The sequence below is a fragment of the Bubalus bubalis genome, chromosome 6 (genome assembly GCF_019923935.1).
Source record: "Bubalus bubalis isolate 160015118507 breed Murrah chromosome 6, NDDB_SH_1, whole genome shotgun sequence".
NCBI lineage: Eukaryota > Metazoa > Chordata > Mammalia > Artiodactyla > Bovidae > Bubalus > Bubalus bubalis.
The window spans coordinates 9,545,586-9,565,337 of record NC_059162.1 but is presented as its reverse complement, the minus strand read 5'-3'; the positions used below and the strand labels follow the sequence as shown (position 1 = coordinate 9,565,337).

General features: G+C 39.6%; 1 protein-coding gene across 8 annotated transcripts in view; it reads right to left on the bottom strand.

The window, feature by feature from the left end:
- Window positions 1–19,752, bottom strand: part of DCAF8 (DDB1 and CUL4 associated factor 8) — a 40,718-nt gene that overhangs the window by 12,025 nt on the left and 8,941 nt on the right. For 6 of the 8 annotated variants that reach the window (XM_025287535.3, XM_044944138.2, XM_025287536.3 and 3 more), the window contains 5 exons: window positions 14,861–14,935; window positions 11,789–12,450; window positions 10,687–10,827; window positions 9,546–9,640; window positions 4,494–4,604 (listed from right to left, as the gene is read on the bottom strand). In XM_025287535.3, the coding sequence (XP_025143320.1) occupies window positions 4,494–4,604; window positions 9,546–9,640; window positions 10,687–10,827; window positions 11,789–12,450; window positions 14,861–14,909 (1,058 nt within the window). In that variant the 5' untranslated portion in view covers window positions 14,910–14,935. Of the gene's footprint in view, window positions 1–4,493; window positions 4,605–9,545; window positions 9,641–10,686; window positions 10,828–11,788; window positions 12,451–14,860; window positions 14,936–16,033; window positions 16,678–19,752 lie in introns of those variants that run through there. The other 2 variants (XM_044944137.2, XM_044944136.2) reach the window with 2 other exon arrangements.

Here is a 19,752-nt window from a genome sequence, read left to right as displayed (position 1 = left end):
GTCGTGTCTGACTCTGTGCGACCCCATAGACGGCAGCCCACCAGGCTGCCCCGTCCCTGGGATTCTCCAGGCAAGAACACTGGAGTGGGTTGCCATTTCCTTCTCCAATGCATGAAAGTGAAAAGTGAAAGTGAAGTCGCTCAGTCGTGTCCGACTCTTAGCGACCCCATGGACTGCAGCTCACCAGGCTCCTCCGTCCATGGGACTTTCCTTGCTTGAGACTAGGGGTTGGCAAATTTTTTTCTTAAACGGCAAGGCAGTAATTATTTTAAGCTGGCAGGGCCATCCAGTCTCTGTCACAGTAACAAATGACTATGGCTATGTTCTAATAAAACTTTATTTACAAAAACAGTGTAGACTGCTAACCCCTGTGCTAGAAAGTGGTGATACAAAATTACAAAAAATTCTCTTATTATCTGAGCATAGGACAGAAGCTTGTCATTTAAAAAAATTTTTTTTTACTTATAATACTTTACTTTATTAAGCAGTTTAAGGTATATAACAAAACAGAGAGCTGTATAGATGTTTTCCACACACTCCCTGCCCTCACACATGTACAGCCTCTCCCATTATCTAAATCACTCACCAAAATGGTAGTTTTTTAAAAAACCTACACTGACATACCATAATCACTCAAAATCTACAGAGTTTACTCTACATTCTACAGGTTTGGATAAATGTATAATGACATATCCATCATTAACATCACGGAGTATTTCCACTGCCATAAAAAATCCACTGCCTATTCCTCTCTCTTGCCCCACCCCACCCCTGGCTATCACTGATCCTATTTCCACAGTTTTGCCTTTTCCAGAATGTCATACTGTTGGAACATATAGTATGAAGTCCTTACATACTGGCTTTTTTTCCCACTCAGTAATATGCATTAAGATTCCTCCATGTCTTTTCATGACATGATAGCTCATTTCTTTCTAGTGGTGAATAATGTTCCATTGTCTAGATATACCACCATTTCACATACTGAAGAACATGTCGGTTGCTTCCAAAGTTTGGCAATTATGAATAAGGCTATAGACATCCATGTATAGGTTTCTGTATAGACATATGTTTTCAACTTGTTTAAGTAAATACCAAGGAGCTTAACTGCTGGATCACAGGGTGCCAGTTCTGGAGACACTGTCAAACTGCCTTCCAAAGCAGCTGTTATTATTTTGCACTGTATGCATTTTCCTGATGGTCATCTTTCCATTCAGTTATCTGAATATCTGAAGTGAGGTGTCTGTTAAGGTCTTTAGCTCATTTTTGATTGGGTTTTTTTTTTGCTATTGAGATTTAAGAGTTATTTTTGTATTTTGAATAACAGTCCTTCATCAGATGTGCCTTTTGCAAGTATCTTCTTAGTCTGTGGCCTATCTTCTAATTCTCTTGAAAGATACTGTCACAGAGCAGAAGTTTTTAATTTTAATGAAATCTAACCTATCAATTTTTTCTTTCATGGATGTCTTTATAATGCAAGGTCTTCTAGGTTTTCTCCTATGTTATCTTCTAGGAGTTTCATAGCTTTGGGTTTTACTTTCAGACTATGTCTAGATTCAGTTTTTACATGTCAATGTCCAGTTATTTCAGCACCATATACTGCAGAGACTATCGTTTCTCCATTTTTTGCCTTTGCATCTTTGTCAAAGATAGCTCAACTATATTTACGGGGGTCTACTTCTGGGCTCTCTATTCTGTCCCTTTGATCTATTTGTCTCTTTCACCAATATAATGCTGTCTGAATTACTGTAGCTTTATAGTAAGTCTTGAAGTTGGGTAGTATCAGACCTCCAACTTTGTCCTTCTCCCTCAATATGGTGTTGATCTTTAGTCTCACCTCACAAACTTTAGGATCAGTTTGTTGATATACATAAAATATCTTGCTGGAATTTTGACTGGAACTGCACTGAATCAACAACTCAAGTTGAGAAGAACTGACATCTCCACATTATTGAGTCTTCCTGTGCCCCTGACATTTTAAATCAAATGAAGAATAGCGCCGGCACTGTCTCAACACCCTCACTGCATGTCTCTGCACAGGCCTCCAGGCCCTCACTGACTTTAAGCGCCTCTCTTCCCTCCTCACCTCCTCTTCCTGCCATGCGCCTTTAACCTAGTGTTCTCTCAGTGTCACTGATAACAACAGGGAAGCAAAGGACTACTTACTGACTCTGTTTTATAAATCTGGGCCTATTCCAAATCCTTTAGCAATAAATTTACATGTCAACCAATCACACAGCCAAATCTATCACCACACGATTCATTTATCTGATATAGTCTCCTTTCCTTCACTCCTGTAAATTCTTACACCAACCCAAGCAGGATTTAGTAGCAGAGACTCAAAGTGCTATCACCCTTCACCTGCCTACCTTTTTTCTTTCTCCCTACCCATCCCCACTTTTTGATCATATTCCAAAAAGCATGGCTCTCTAAGGTTTCCCTTAAATGCTCCTTCACAATCCAAAACTAAAATTCAGTATTTACGATGCAAAAGCCTTGAGGATAAATAAGCGATTTCTCTGTACTCCCTTAGAGGTTTTCCTTCAGGCTAGTGAAAGCTAATAGTGCTATGATATAAAATATTCAGCAAAAATATTTTCAGATTCATACTGTAAGGTGAGCCTACAGTTTCGTCAAAGAAAGAATCAGAAAGGAGGAATTCCAATATACTCAATGAATGAAGAGGTGCCAGAGAAATTGAGGATGATGAGAGACGAGCTAGGGTGTTGGAAGGGCCGTCTGCTCATAGGCAATCAGTTCAGTTCAGTCACTCAGTCGTGTCTGACTCTTTGCAACCCCATGGACAGCAGCTCGCCAGGCTTCCCTGTCCATTACCAACTGTGCCTCAAAATCTACACGTGCTTCTGTCACGTGAACAGCCTATGACATGCTGAGAATTTGGCATGCAAAAAGGGATAAAGAACACTGAGGCTGATAAGAGTCAGAAGATCTGAGTATTTCTCCTTGTGTCGAAACACTGAAACAAATTTCCAGCCCCATTCTAACCCTCAGAAAGTATCAGCTTTGGATAAAGGCATTATCAATTGCAGTTATCAATACAGACAATGCCTCTATTTTCCTCCAAACATCAAGGTCCTTGTGGTTGAATTATCTGAATTCACAGACTTTTCAATGAATCCAGAGCTCAAGCAGGAAATCCAAATTAGAAATTTCAGTAAATGCTTTTTTTGGAGGAAGTAGCACTTGAAAGTTCCAACAACTAAACCCTTTTTCGGATCAACAGCTTCGTATCTTTAAAAAAAAAACAAACAAACTACTGCTACACATTTGCTATTGGTCAATAGAGGAAAGGAACTTAGAAGGCAATGAAAACAGGGGAAGAAGAGAGTAATAAAGTTTCCCAATTCTCTTGTAGGGCTCTCAGGGATTTCTAAAAATTTAGTCCATCCCTGATTCTTAATAAAATTAATTATAGAATAAACTTATATAAACGGAGAAGGCAATGGCAACCCAGTCCAGTACTCTTGCCTGGAAAATCCCATGGACAGAGGAGCCTGGTAGGCTGCAGTCCATGGGGTCGCAAAGAGTCGGACACGACTGAAGGACTTCACTTTCACTTTTCACTTTCATGCATTGGAGAAGGAAATGGCAACCCACTCCAGTGTTCTTGCCTGGAGAATCCTATCCCAGGGACGGCGGAGCCTGGTGGGCTGCCGTCTATGGGGTCGCACAGAGTCGGACATGACTGAAGTGACTTAGCAGCAGCAGCAGTTATAAAAAGTACCCTCTCATTTAAAAAGGAAGATCATGTATTTCACCACTATCAGAAAAACATAAAGTCATTCATTTTTCTATAAACCTCTTTCCTCCCTTTCAAACTGACGATCCCTTGGCAACTAAAAAAATATACTTGAGACAGACCAACTGGGTAGGGATGGGATATAACTGTGACAAAGGGTCAAGGAAACTAACTGCAGTCACGTGTAGTCATGGACTGAATCCATAAACTCTGTTTCCCTTAGGATATGCCCCAATAGACAATGTTACAAGAAATGTTCAAAACAAAAATATCACTAAGGATAAAGAAAAGTGGTTCAGGATACTAGGAGCCAAAACCTCTAAGTTCACAATGAGAATTTCCAAGTCAAATAAATCATTTCTGAATCTGAAACCAGTATTCAAAATTTCTAGTGCATGTTAACTTACGTATGAAAAATGGTGGAAAGTATTTACTAACTAGAGCACTTGGTAGTAAACCTGGGTTTACGCTAACTACTAGGTGGAGACCTCGGTCAATTCATTAAACTTCCTTAAACCTGATAATATCCGCAACATGTCAAGCCATCCCTCAGGGAATGTTAATTACAGAACAGAATATATCACAGAAGTTTAAACTCTTTGGAAGATGGCAAAAAATGGAAGATGGTGGTTAATGGATTTCTAGGCAATTCATACCTTTCCAAAAGGGACAGCTGGTAGGACACAATGCATCACAATCTCAAACTCTCAAAGACACAAAACAGCCACAGACTCACCTTACAAACTGGTCTCGTCCACCCACTGCAAACTGGTGGGTGTTGGCAGGATTCACATAGATTGTATACAGCCCCACCTTCTTCTCCTTTTCTTTTGTCACCACCAGTTTCCTTCAAGAGTAGAAAAGTACAAACGTTATATTCTCCCAAAGATTCAGACAGTCATGGCAAGGGAAAACAGAGTAATGCAGACACAGCTAATAAGAAATCAAACAGATTTTCATTTGGAAAGAAAGAAAAAAGTGGTTTTGTTTGTACATTGCAACAAGAAAAGAAAAATATAACCCACTGCCATATATATTTACTAAGTGCTACTTTGGAAATGGAATAAAACATGTAGTACTTTTATGGTGTTCCTCAAGAAGTATAAAATTAAAGGTATATGAAAGTATCACTCCCCAGAGTCTCAGCCTGAGTCCAATATGATGATAACCAACCAACCATTAAAGAGACAATACCCACATTTTCCCACCTTTCACTTACAAATATATCTTTCCAATCATCTGGGAGCAGGGAGTGAGAGGAGGATGAAATCATAGGAACAGTGGACAGAAAAGACTTTAAGGTCAGAATCTACCTCCCAGATTTCAGAAAAGCATCATTTAAAACACAGTTTTAAAATGCACAAAGAAAAATGGCAAGCAACAGTTAATCCAAAGGGAAACAATATTAGTGTTCCCTTATTTGAAGAAAACTAGGAGAGGAGATTCTTATGAAGACAGCTATTTATAAGGCTGAAAATAATTTCTGAATTATTCTTCTGGTTGTACTACAAAACAGGTGATTCTGAAGAGGGCATGGGACCCCAAGGAAACCTTATAAAATTTCCATAATTTGTCCCACCTTAAGGGTGGCCCTATGACTACTCTTTCTAGATTGAAGTGTCCAACCTATGAAATATGACATCATAAGGATTAGTAAATTTATAGAAGACAGGAAAGGAAGGGTTGGACTTGTTTTTTTTTTTTTAGTGCCAAATAATATTCTATTATCTGGGTCTAGCATAGTTTATCCATTCACCTACTGAAGTACATCTTGGCTGCTTCCAAGTTTTGGCAATTATGAAGAAGAGTTTTCATTTTTAATTCTAAGCTTTTGTTCATTTCTGGTGCTTAGAGAAAGAACTATAATTATGACAAGTTTCTTTGTAAATGATGTTAGCATCCTCTCTACATGGTCAAAGTCACTCCAACCTAAACTGTTCTAGGCAAAGAGGAGAAATTTTATTAATATTTAATTTTAAAATCTCTGTAGTTTTCCATTAAAAGAATAGTGTATAGAGGTCATTAAAAATAAATGTTATTAGGGAAAACATAAATACACATGTACCCAACCCTCAAAAACACAAGGCAGAAAACAAATCAAAAAAGAGTTTCAGGAACAAAATTAGCAATGGAGAAGAGGCAGCTCTGAGTTTTAGATAAGGAAGAGGAAGAGGAGTAGACGCTGCTCTTTTCCAGAGTATTGTCTCATTTCCTAAGCAATCTGGATTTTTTCAGAGGGAGAGGGTTTCAGACAAACATACAGTTTACCATGCAGAAGCAAAATGAGGAAATCGAGGTGAAAGATTATGAAGTTATTATGACAGCTCAACTGTCATCTAATCCTGACAAAGAACTCAATCTTTCCATGCCTCCATATATTCACCTAAAACAAACACTTCTCTCTCCCAATATGTAAATACACGGAGTACCTTGAGCTCTCCATGGAAAACGCAGAGGTATAAATATGATTAATAATGGTAGCAGGGGGAAAAAAGGTTTGACACCAGAGCAAGGCAGCAGACAAAATCATATGAAACAAATTTACCAAATTTTGCCTTAAAACTTGCAGTTTTAATGAGCAGGTATGCTCTAAGAAAAAGGGAAATTATGGATCAAACCACAGGATTCTTTTGAAGAATATCTCAAACCAGTTTTCACTAGCTAAAGGAATATCCCCCCTACAGCTCTAAATCTCTTTTCCTATGACATTAGCCAATTTCACCAGCTTCCAGAGAGTCAGCTATTATGGATACAAAAAGGAAATATTCCCCTATGTCAATCTCATACAAAAATGCCTAGCATATAAGCGGATGTTAAGGCACCAGCTTAAGATATTCTAGCCATGACCTTCACATTCAGTCCTCCAACCTCATTCCAGCCTTTCATTAATTCAACCCCTAAAGCAAAAACTTCTTGAATACCCACTGTATCTTATTTTCCCAGCTCAGAATCTGGACCCCCTCCTACTATAAGTTCCTCTTACGTTCCCCCATTTCATTTCTATCCCATCTATTACTGCTCGCATCTAGATTCACTGGTCAACTCTCAGTCAGATTTTCTGCCTACAACATTTCATCACACATTCCATTATCTGCCAAAGTCATGTGCTCTGCCCATTACTTGAACCAGATTCCCAATTTCTTGTGGGTTAGTAGTAGTGTTCCTCTGAATCTGATTCAGAGGATCTCGTTCTGCTTCACAACTCTCTACCAGAGCAGACCAAACAAACTCCTATCATGTTTTCCATCTTTGCCCTTCCCACTCCTCTCTGGAAAACTTGCTAATGTTTCATAATTATCACAGAACCACAGAACTTTAGAATTGAAAATAACAAACATCATTCAGTTTAAGAGGTTAAATGATTTCTCAAAGGCAGATAACTACATGCTAGGACTGAAGGTAGCACCTTTATCACCCAGGCCTGTTCCCTTTCCAGAAGTCCATTCATTCTCTCTCAACCTTCATCCTCTTGAAGTTTTACATAAATAACCAACATATCCTTTCCACAAGCCGAAAACACTTCCATCCTTTAACCAGTTATTTTAAATTCTTCCACTTTGTAGACAACTTTTTCTATACTAATTCTCTAAAAGTCTGATAATAATCAGCTGTTTATATCACCTAATTAACATATATTTTACTTGTACGCTTTGTAAAAATCAGTAATACCCCTTACTCAGTATTGGTATTCACTTATAAGATTTAAGATAATTTTTAAGGGGGGAAAAGATCTGTAAAGTTGAATACTCTGTGGTCCCATAGTAGACTTCCAGTATGCCATATTAAATATATGAAAGTGAAAGTGAAGTCGCTCAGTCGTATCCGACTCTGCAACCCCAGGGACTGTAGCCTATCAGGCTCCTCCGTCCATGGGATTTTCCAGGCAAGAGTGCTGGAGTAGATTGCCATTTCCTTCTCCAGGGGATCTTCCTGACCCAGGAATCGAACCCGGGTCTCCCGCCTTGCAGGCAGACGCTTTACCATCTGAGGCACCAGGGAAACCTGCGTCTATGTTATGTTCTTGCAATTTGCCTTTTTCACATTATAATGCATTTTGGAGATATTTCTACGTCAGACCAAAAAGGCCTACCTCATTTTTAACCATGACATATATATCGTAACATTGGTGTACCACAGTTTGTTTAATGATGACCTGGGTGATAGATTATCTAGATTATTTACTGTATTGTTTGTTTTAAAAAAATTATATATATTGTTTGTTTGTTTTAAATTATATATATAATTTTTAAAACAAACAATACAGTAAATAATCTAGATAATCTATCACCCAGGTCATCATTAAACAAACTGTGGTACACCAATGTTACGATATATATGTCATGGTTAAAAATGAGGTAGGCCTTTTTGGTCTGACGTAGAAATATCTCCAAAATGCATTATAATGTGAAAAAGGCAAATTGCAAGAACATAACATAGACGCAAGTTTATATATACATACAATTATCCCACACTGGAGGGAAAAGCGTATATGTATATAGTAAAGATACGTAAATGTACATAAAAAGGACTGAAAAGGCACTCAAAATTTTTAACAATAGTTATCAACAGCTAGAAAAGTGGGAGGCGGGGGAGGTACACATGAGGTCGCATTTACATTTTGTCCATGTGCTTCATTACTGCATCCATACATGTTTTCTTACAAGCACAATAAAAATGAAAAAAGTAAACTAATTAGCAGCTACAATTTAACCAGGTATAACCACGGTGCCAGGCTTCCCTGGTGGCTCGAGTGGTAAAGAATTCACCGGACAGCGTGAAGACACAGGTTTGACCCCTGACCCAGGAAGAGCCCACATGCCACAGAGCAACTAAGCCCAGGCGCCACAATTATTGAGCCTGTGCTCTAGAGCCCAGGAACCTAACTACCAGGCCCTCGGACACAACAACTGAAGCCACGTGCCACAGAGCCTACGGTCCACAGCAAGAAAAGCTACACAAACAGAAGCCTGCACACGCAACCAGAGAGCAGCCCCCGCTCACTGCAACTAGAGAAAAACCAGCGCAGCAACGACGACACGGTGCAGTCAAAAAAGAAAGAAAGCCACCACGCTGCCACACACTATGCTGAGGTATCAAACACATTTATCAGTAATCCTCACAGAAACCAGAGAGAGAGAGAATGAGACTGGCTGACTATATCCACAGCGAGGCTGAAGAACCTGAACTTCAGAAAGGTTACATGGGTCACTACTAGTCATGCCCAAATTAATATCTGACCTAGGTCTGCCTGGATACAAACAAGACGCTATGCTCTTTCTATGGTATCACACAGCTAAAAGCAGATATAATTTACCCATTAGTCTCAGATTCATGTAAAAATGAGCTATGATATGATGAGTTCTACTACAACTACCAATATTTTTAAGAATCACCATTTAATTTTTATGTTTCTATACATAACTGAAGTGAAAATTACACATGAGCATATCTCTAAGCTGCCAGTAATGTGCTTCTTGTGGGGAAACTCAGCGGCACCCAAATAAACTAGAAGATCATCCAGTTATTACAGCCCACAATATAATAAGATAACTGAACTCTGCTTTAGAAATGAAGCTAAGCTGAATAGTACTTTATTGCTGAGAAACAGATAAACAACAAAGTAAGGAATTTCCCTAAACTAATCCATATCTTATTATAAACACAAAGGAACTATTCTTTGTGTTTAGTTGAGAATTATCCAGGACATGTGCAATATCTTTAAAACCTAGGACAATCCTTTCAAGGTCAAGAAATTAAAATTCTGTAAAAATACTATTGCTATACTTACGAAGCTGGTCGGTCTTGTCTGAGGTCAATGGTGAAGACAACTGCATCTTCACCGGCAGACAGGAACGTACAGGGAGAATCTGGTTCCAGGGCTAGCTGAAGGAGAAAAGAGAGAAAGGATAAGGTTTCTAAAAGATTAAAACTAAAGGTTGTCTAGTTCATTCCTTTATATTTATGAAGGACTGCATTTAACATGTCTCAGCAAGACAAATACCTAGCTTTTTTTGTTGTAAAATCTCAGGAAAGAAGGTAATTTAATAAGCCCATTGTCTCTTGTGTGTGAATTACGTACAGCTTGTTTATTCTATACAAGTCAAAAGCACAGGTGATTTGCTACTTTAACTAAGTCTCCAGGGGATTTGAACAGTGACACCAAAGGAAAACACTGCCATTAGGGCTTATTCTCAAATCAATTCCACACCCTCAGGTGGGGAGAGAAATGGCACTCAAGTTTCATTCTCTAGAGCTTAGTTCTAAAAGTTAGTTGTCTAACTAGTAGTCTTAAGAATCAAAGAAATAGGTAATTTTCACATTTCTTGAGTAATTTGGGCAAGAAAAGCTATATATTTTATATATATTCAGGTCCACCTATATATTTGTGTAGGGTTTATAAAAAGAGAGGATGATCTTTTCATGGCATGGAAGAAAACAGTGCCTACTCTGAGACTAGGCAGTTCTTGGCTCCTCACTGCCTGCCACCATGACTATTTGGCCTATATTCCCAGCTCTAAATAGGGCTTCCAGAAATAGTGCTGTTTATGCACTGAGTGTTGTGGACAGGGAAGTTGGAGCTCTCACATATGAGAAGCCAACAGCTTGCACCTTTGAACTGTTAAAATGTTCCAAATACAGTAAGGGCAAATTTTAAATGCTTGGGAGGCAAAGGGGGCCTCGAGGATCTCCAAACCAACCATGGCTCAGCTTAGGAGTTAAGGATAATCAGGTGAATGCTGCATGTGCACGATTCTGAGAAGTTTTGGGAGACTGCTTTTTCTCCAGTCTTATCTACAAGTCTTAGGACTGGAAGAAGTGACGCAGGTATCCATAACAAAGGGGACACAATGGACAGAAATACTGGAGGGCCTTGGCTGAGATCCACGAAGAGCTAAAATGTACAACCTTTGGGACCAGGGCTTACTTACCTTGTGGGATGCTCCCTTGTGCTGGGCCACACGCTTTGTGTTCTTGCAGCACTGTGTAGCAGACAGCTCTGCTACCCGAACCTGTCCATCACGGGCACACATGGCCAGGGTGGAATCACCACTGTTAGGAAGGAACTTGGCCTGGATGTTAATTAAAAAACAGGACAAGAGAAATGGAAGGAGTGAATCTGAGAGGTAAAAACATGATGACAACCCCAAACCATCCCCTTTTGCTATACAACAGCTGGAAACTTAGACCTCCTGCTCTCGTACAGCTGGCTCAAGTTCAATTTCTTCCGAGGGTTAAAGGAGAAGAGAAAGAATTTCTAATATGAGAGCATTTCTGTTGATTCTGGAAGGTTGAACTGGTTTAGGTTAAGTACTCAGGTGAACTAGGACTAACCCAGTAAGAAAGAAAGGTAAGGGAAAAACAGAGAAGAATCTTCCTTGATTCAAGAAGTCAACAAAAATTTGCTACAAAGATAAAGGAAACCAGAGGGGATACTGGGAAAGGAAAGAGAACATGCTTAGGGATAAAGGTCTAGTACTATATGATGGATGTGCTGATAAGTAAAACTTCCAGAGAATAAAAATGTTAACTTTATCTATCAATGATTTATTAAGTACCAGGCACGGTTCTAACTGCTTAGCTTCTATTGTTATTTAATCTTCATAACCCTGTACGTTATCAGTCCTAAATTAAAGGCAAATAAACTGAAAGACAGAAGTTAAATAAACTTGCCCATAATGACACAGCTAGTTAAGGGTTTGGGCCAAGATTTAAACTCAGTAGTCTGGTTCAAGAGCCTCTTTCTGTTCTTATATTATATGCCTCCAAGCACGGCATTAGTGCCTTCCTGATGATTTCCAAACACCCTTCCTATATAACGAGGCTTCTAACAGTTTCTGTGCTCAAGGAAACAAAAGATCACCATGAGTCTTTCAGTGTATTTAACTCTTCTAAGTCATTATGGGAGCCAAGGTATGACCAACTCCTGATATCTAATTCCTACCACAACTCACTATCACTCTTACTTCAGCAGCAGCTCAGGTCTAACTCATGCCTGATTTTCTCAATTGCCAATCTGTTCCCTTGCCTCACCTGGAAGACATTGCTCTTGTGGCCGCTCTCAAAGTCCAATACTGGCTGCCGCCGCACCCAGTCCCAAACCACCACTTTCAGGTCATCGCTGCCACTGGCCAGCCAGGTGCCGCGTTGGTTAAAGTGCAGAGTATTGACACAGCCAGTATGGCCTTCAAGCCCATGCTGCAGGCGGAAACGCTGCACAAAGACTCTTGCCCCACAAGCCTCATACACAAAGCGGGCACTTGAGCCCAGCTCCCGCTCCCGAAGGGCAGGAAGGGCTTGCCAGCGAGGTCGGGGCAGGGCTGATGTCTCTGAGGACACCCAGTCTTCCAGGGCCCGCTCATCGTCTGATGAGTCCTGGTCACGATTGGCCCGCTTGCGCTGCACACGACGACGAGGATGCTCCTCCTCCTCCTCCTCTTCCTCCTCCGAGCGGTCATGGACTTGGCTCTCGTCATTGACCGAGTAATGGCCGGTGTCCTCCATGCTGTCAGAGTCCTTGTCTTCACCTGAGCTCTCTGTATCTGTGCCTCGACTCTCTGTGCTGGTGCGGTTGGGGCCACCATCGTCCCCGGTCAAGCTCAAGCTCAGGTCTGAAGCCTCCACTTCAATGCCTGAGGATGTCTCCCTCCCCTCCTCAGCACCAGACATCTCCTCTGGACTGCTAGACAGGCTTCCTGCATGTTAGTAAGGAATGGGTAGGTGAGGGGGCAAAATAAGGAAATAAGATAGTGACCAGAAGGATTTCCTCTCCGTAAGTCTAAAAAAATCATCACATCATGAGACCCATAAGCCAACACTGGTCAAAAATGTTTTCATTACAAATGCTTATAAAGAGTACCTTCTAAGAGGGAATCCCGAAAAGATTAAAGCCAGAGATACCCACAAAGAACTGCAAGACATACAAATGAGAACTGCAGGACAACCAAAGATTATATAAATTCTCAAGACGCAAAGCACTGGCAGATTTTATTAAAGTATGCCTGAGCCTAACTACCTTAGGCTCTGTTTTGCTAGATGGGCATCCATTAGTTATAGCAATTAAACTGAATATAAGGAAAAAGAACAGCCATCCCCAGCATGAGTTGGCTCGAAAAGAAAAGTTTATCACATTCTAGGTCTGCCATACTGGTAGTTATACAGTAACTGGGTCACTTTGAGCAATATAATTCCCAACAGTCAGATACTGAATTCTCCTATCTAACAGCCAAATTATATACCAGTGAACACTCAGGCACTGTTCTGGAGCCCACAGGGCTACAACTTTCAAACTAAGGTCAAGGTGTAAAGAAAGGAGGGGGCAAATGAGAATTTTAAACACTGCTTATGGCCTCTTTTCCTCAGATGACTACAAATTTTATCCTGCCAGAAGTACAGGCTATGAGGAAAGGCTGACCAGCCATGCGTGACCCTGGGATAGCTATTCAACCCCAGTACCACACTGATGGTCTAAGGGTTCAAAACGGGAGTGTCTTCTTGCTTAGTCATCTGGGTAAGAGCAGTGATTTCTGAAGCTCTTTGAAGCAATGACATCTCTTCTCAATGAACTCTTAGACAAAGTCTATTACGGAAAACAGATAAACACATATGTTTTTGGTTCAAGTAGTGACGAAAGGCTGGAAGACACATAAACATCTGTTTTCAAAAAGCACTTCAACTAGAGTACAGTGTGAAAACGGCTAGGAACTGGAAGGAGGAAAAGTGCAGCAATTTGCTTCTAGGAACTACATTTGCTGAGGCTCCTGTGTGCAGTGAGAAAGATTAATACATGTAGTTTTTGAAATGAAACTGCGTTTGAGATTGGGAGTAGTGACAAAGCATAAAATTTCACACCCATCACTTCTGGGGAGAAGAAAAAAAATAATACATCAAACTTCCTAGCACATATTGTTAAAATTATGATTAACAAACAAAGATGACTTTGGGGGCCTTACCACTTTAAGATAAGGGCCAGAGCATATCACAAGCTCAGTAAGAGGCTAACAGTCAATGACCAGATACAGCTAAGAGTTGGCAATTTTTTTCTATAAAAGGCCCAATAAAAATTTTAGGCTTCACGGGCACAAGTACTCAACTCCATGTTGTAGCACAAAAGCTACCATAAATACTATGTAAATAAATGGGGCATGACTGAATTCCAATAAACTACAAAAAAAGCAGTCTGCAGGCCATAATTTGCAATCCCTGATCTAGCTAATGGCCAAACTCCAATTCTGCATCTCAAGCCCCTCTAGAATCCTGTGTCTTTCAACCAAGCCCAGTGACAAATCTTAATCACTCTTCTTTACAGAAAATAAGTGAGCAGCAGTGTTAAGAAAAGAACAAAAGGGGTAGAAAAACAGCATGTTGAAAATCTCCCGTTCCCTTACTCAACACTTCACTGCTCTATCAATTACATCAACTAGAATTTAGCCTTTAATCCTAACCTACAAGGTGCTAAGGAATACTGGACTCTGTACTGCCCAACTGTAACTATTCTGAAGGACTTTCTCTAGCTTGGAAGTTGGCTCCGAGTTGATGCACTGGTCAAATGACCCAGTGGTAGCTATATTCTATTAGAATATTGATATTCTACCTTCAAATATGCCCTAGACCCAGTGATTTAATAGTTTTTCCTAAGAAAAGAAAAAGAAATGAAGAAAAAGGAAGAAAGAAAAAAAGCCCTAATCCCAGTTATTTATAACCATCTCTTATCTAATCTATTGAACTATGATCTACCATGGAAAGAGACCTCTCCTTATAACCGGGGAGGTCTTGCCTTCCCAACAACTACCTTGGTTCCACCACCAATTAGATCTTCTTTTCCTCCTTTATTAACAGCATCTCCTAGGTTTTGTCCACCCTTACAAACTTTCAGAATTCCAAACCACTTGACCTCTTAGAGGCACAACTCCATTACTGATCTTCTGAAAACAATCAAGATAAAAGTTGAAGGAATAAAAGTACCAGAAACAAAAAGGTGTTTCCTATGTACTTTCAACACTCAAAACAGCACAGGAAGAGTTCACTCCCTCCCTTAAAATCCAGGTCTCCATTCTCTTTTCAGTCGACAGCAAAAATAGCTTCACCTTCGTTCTGGTCCCTTACCATTAGCTAAGTCTGTTCTGCCATCTGTGCTGCTCCCTTTGCTGGACATCTTGAATGATATTTACTGTAGCCAGCCTGGATTGAGGAGAGGAAGAAAATGAAAAAATTAGGAAACAATCTGGGAAAGATGATAAAAGGACCAGGACATTTAGCGATGTACAGCCTTTGTCATTTCTATAATAATGATTTTTTGATGTGTGCTCAACAGGGCTTCTCAGTTGCTGAAAATTATGTCAGATAGTATCCCCCCATGTCTAAATTCCATAAAGGGATGTCTCTTTGGCAGGCCAACTGCCATCTCTTTACCTTAACAAGTAACTGGCAGTGATTTTTCAGATGGGGAAGACGAACTGAAATAAATCTTGGAACAGCAGGTCTATATCAAGTGACAGGTATTGCAAGCAAGCAGTCTTAATACAAAGAAAGTTAGCTTCAGCACTACCCTCTTAGGCAAAAATCTTGTTGTAAATATTCACCGTATGTATCCACAAAGTTTATAAAACATTTGTCTTCACAACATGAAGAGGAGGGTCAGAATGAGTATCCTTTTACATACAAAACAGCCGAGATAGAAGAGACTGAGCTTTTGGTATAACACCTTGAGCTTTATGGCTATTCAGATGCCTAGTTTCAAACTTACAGGCACAGATACAAACTAAGGATTATAAAAAAGAGTCAAATTAGAACCCAGGAGCACCCTACCCCTAAAAAAGAACCTAAAAGTTTTTTCTTTCCCTTACGACTAGTCAGTCATCAAATGCAAAGCTGGAGAAGAAAAGAGCAACATTTCCATTAAAACCATCTCAGTCCATTTCATAAAATGGCAAACACTATTTCACCTAGTTCCACCAACTTTCACCAAATTTGTCTGTTTAGCAAGGCCCTAACTAGGAACTGGGGTACCTAACTTTATTCCTTTTATATTCCTTTAATACAGTCATTATTTTTTCAGGGCCTCACTCCCACCTCAAGCAAATTCCAAAGAGCAAAGAATATTATTCAGACCAGAATTCTGTAAAGCCCTTTCAGTGCCCTGGACAAAAGGCACTGGTAAAAGACAAAGTATGATTATGATTCCAGTCCTTGTACCCAGGCACACTGGCCTCTAATCTTTCAACAGCCCTTTCATTCCCATAACAATTATCCCAGAAGCAGCCCCATCCTTATCCTTACCCCCTACTCTCTCTACAGAAATCCAAGTTGCTTCAAAGAAAAAAAAAGTATCCTCTGCCAAGAGACAGCTGCCCAAAACTTGCTCACATTAGGCCAGGATGAGGCAGTAGAAATAATCCAAGAGCAGGACTGAGGCTGAATTTGAAGGAGGGACACCTGGAAGGGTGATGATGAAAGACAATGTCAACAAAAAACAGATCTGTGAAGCCACATAAAGAAAAACAGAAGAGCTATTTGCAGAACAGGCTGTTTTATTCCTCCTACTTCAATGATGTATTTTTGTACAGTGTTCTCCTCACACAACACTTGTTTTTTCCTCTCCGTTGTCCCTGTGTATATTCTTTGGTAACTCAGCAGTATCCTCTTCCCTACCTAGGGCTTAAATTAATTACATTAATGGCAAAAGTCTATGGAGCAGGGAAAAATAGTTGTACTACTTTAAGATTAAAACCTAAGGTCATCGACATACCTTATGGTCAACTGCTAACAGAGCTGTTTTTTCATTTCAAGAATCAAAACTGTCAACCACACCTTACTTCCCACCTCACTAATATCCACTCCTAGGAAAGTAGTAAAGCAGCTCCAGAGACCCTTATCTCAAAACTCAATCTCATCAACTTCTACAGAAGCCCAGACTGCTTGAACTTCAGTCTCATAATGGCTCTAGAAAACATGTGCTGGGCCGGAGGAGCCAAATGCCTAATGCTTACCTAGCTCTGAGAACCACCTCTCAGAAAAGGAGAGCCATGGGGTTTAACCTATACCCAGAAGTTGCAGAGAACGTCTGCCTTTTGGGAAATTGGTTTAAGGTTCTTGCAAGGAGGGATCTTTTCTTTGAAGAAAAAAGCTGACAGAATTTACTCCTAAATTCAGAACAGAACATAGTCTATGTCAACTCTGTTTAATCACTGAGCTGATAGCTTCTAAAGGTCACATTTTAGGGGCCACAGAGTCTAGTGAAACTAGTCATAGGCAGAAAATCAGAAGTGCAGGGTTCTAGTACTAGCTAAGTTTATTAACAAACTTTGTGACATGACTTTGGATGTGCTGGTTAATCTTCTCTGGGCTTCATTTTCTTCTTTTGTAAAACAGTAATTACAGAGATGGTACAATTAAGCAGAATTATATGTTAAAACTTCAGCAGAGGATGTTCTTACAGCAGTGATCTCAAAACTTATTATGAACGTCTATCATTGAAAACTCTGTGCATGAACCCACATTTAATCAATTCACATTAATTATTGAGCTTGATTTTTCTAGGAAAAAAAAACAAAGATTTCAATGTTCTTTCCCTATACACCACTGGATCATCTTCCATACCCCATGTGAAGTGAAGTGAGTTAGTCGTGTCCGACTCTTTGTGGCCCCATGAATTATACAGTCCATCGAATTCTCCAGGCCGGAATCCTGGAGTGAGTAGCCTTTCCCTTCTTCAGGGGATCTTCCCAACCCAGGGATGGAACCCAGGTCTCCCACATTGCAGGCGGATTCTTTACCAGCTGAGCCACAAGGGAAGCCCTCCATACCCCATGGGGTACATACATTCCCCTTCTGGGCGACTGCTTCTCTAAACAGCCAAGAAATGACGACAGTGATAAAACTACAATTACTTTTGGGATGAGTTGTTATTATATAACTGTCTGTCAAAATGAAACTTAAAACCATCTCAACACTATGGCAGAAATTAGAGTAAGTGCCCAAATTAAAGCAGGCTGAAGTGCTATGACTGTTCCCTAGGTCTTAGGTATACGAGTCACGCTAGAATTTCTACCATCACCAAAAAATGCAATCTTATTTTATGATCTGAGTTTGGGAACCATATCTGACCCAAACATAAATATTACTTTTATTCTTTAATGTGCTCCATTCCCAACAAATCCACTGTTTTTACCTTGATCATTTTCCATGTAAAATCCAGTCCAGAGCAAACCAATCTGAGTTTGGAAGAGCTCACTGGCCCAGGTAGCTGGGAGAGTTAATCAGACTAGCTCTACTGCCTGTGCTCTAAAAATAACCATAACCCCTGCCGAAGGGAAGGTTAAAGAGGAAACTATGGGGGATGGTGAAAAAGACCCAGGTGTCATTTTAATTTCTACTCAAGAAATTCTAATGACTGAGATTTTTCCTGTCTTAAAAAGGCATTAAATTTTTGACCAAATACATGATAAAATATTAGCTAAAAATCAAGAAGAGGAGGAGTTAAACTAGGATGTAAGAGGAGTCTATGCAAGAAGCACCAAACAGCTCTTGTTTAAAACCACTGGGGCTGCTTTCTTATTCTAACACTGAAGCAAGAGCTATACAAGAGACCAGGTATACTAGAACAACAGGACATCCAAATGTAAAAAAAGAAACTCAATTTGTACACTGAACGATATACAAAAGCTAACTCAAAATGAATCACAGACCTAAATGTAAAAGCTAAAACAAAACAACTTCCAGAAGAAAACAAAGTAGATAACCTTTGTGACATCGGGGTAGGCAAATATTTCTTAAGACAGGGCAAAAAAGCACAAGCCATGAAAAAAAAGGTTAATTAACTGGATATATCAAAATTAAAAAGCTACTCTTCAAGAGACACTGTTAAAAAATGAAAAGATGAGCTAAGGACTGGAAGAAAATACCTGCAAAAGACATGTTTGACAGCAACAGGAACATATTTAGAGTCTCACACCTAAATAACAATCACTTGAAAAAGATGATCAACATTATGAGTCATTAGGAAAATTCAAATTAAAACCACAATGAGAATCCTCTACACACCTATTAAAATAGCTGAAATTTTAAAAATAATAATAATGAAAGTCTTCTTTATCAAGTGCTAACAAAGGGTAGAGTAACTCAACTCTCACACACTGCACAGAGAAATGTAAAACGGTAGTTAGTTGCTTTGGAAAATGGTTGGTTTGGCAGTTTTTAAAAATAAAGTTAAACATACACTTACCATACAACCCAGGAATCCTACCCAGGTACGTACTAAAGAAAAATGAAACTAAGAATGAAAAGATCCATCTAAAAATCTAAATGTAAATGTTTTAAGTGACTTTACTTAGATCCATCAAAAACTAAAAAGTGTTTTTGAGAGCTAGGTCATGGATAAACAAACTATGGTCCATCACACAATAGGCTACATCTGAGCAATAAAAAGAATGAACTACTGATACACAACATGACTGGATCCCAAATGTGTTATGCTATGTGAAAGAAGCAAGACTCAGTTACATAGTATTACTTCATTTACAGGACAGTCTGGAAAAGATAAACCACAGGGACAGAGAGTCATTGCTGGGATTTGGGGAAAAGGAACTAACAACAAACAGGCATGAGAAAACCTCTTGGAAAGATGAGAATGTTCTGCGCCTTCATCGCAGTGGTGTCACGTGACCATGCATTTGTTACAATTCACAGAATAGGTCAATGAAACAAAGGGCAAATTTTACTGTATGTAAATTATCAATCAATCTGGCCAGAAAAGAGAAACGGGGTGAGGGGGAGGAGATTCATGCAAAGTGTTAAATGACAAGATACAACCCAACAATTAAAAATACTAGACTCTAGAGCTTGCGATTACTAATAGAAGCTACCTAATAGTGGTCAGTAGGTCACAATAAATGAGAACAAAATGTCAGGTCTTCTTGCCTGAAAATTAAAACATGGAAGAATTTTTGTTGCAAACAAAGCTGCCGTATCAGAACCCCATTAAATGTAAGATAAATCCT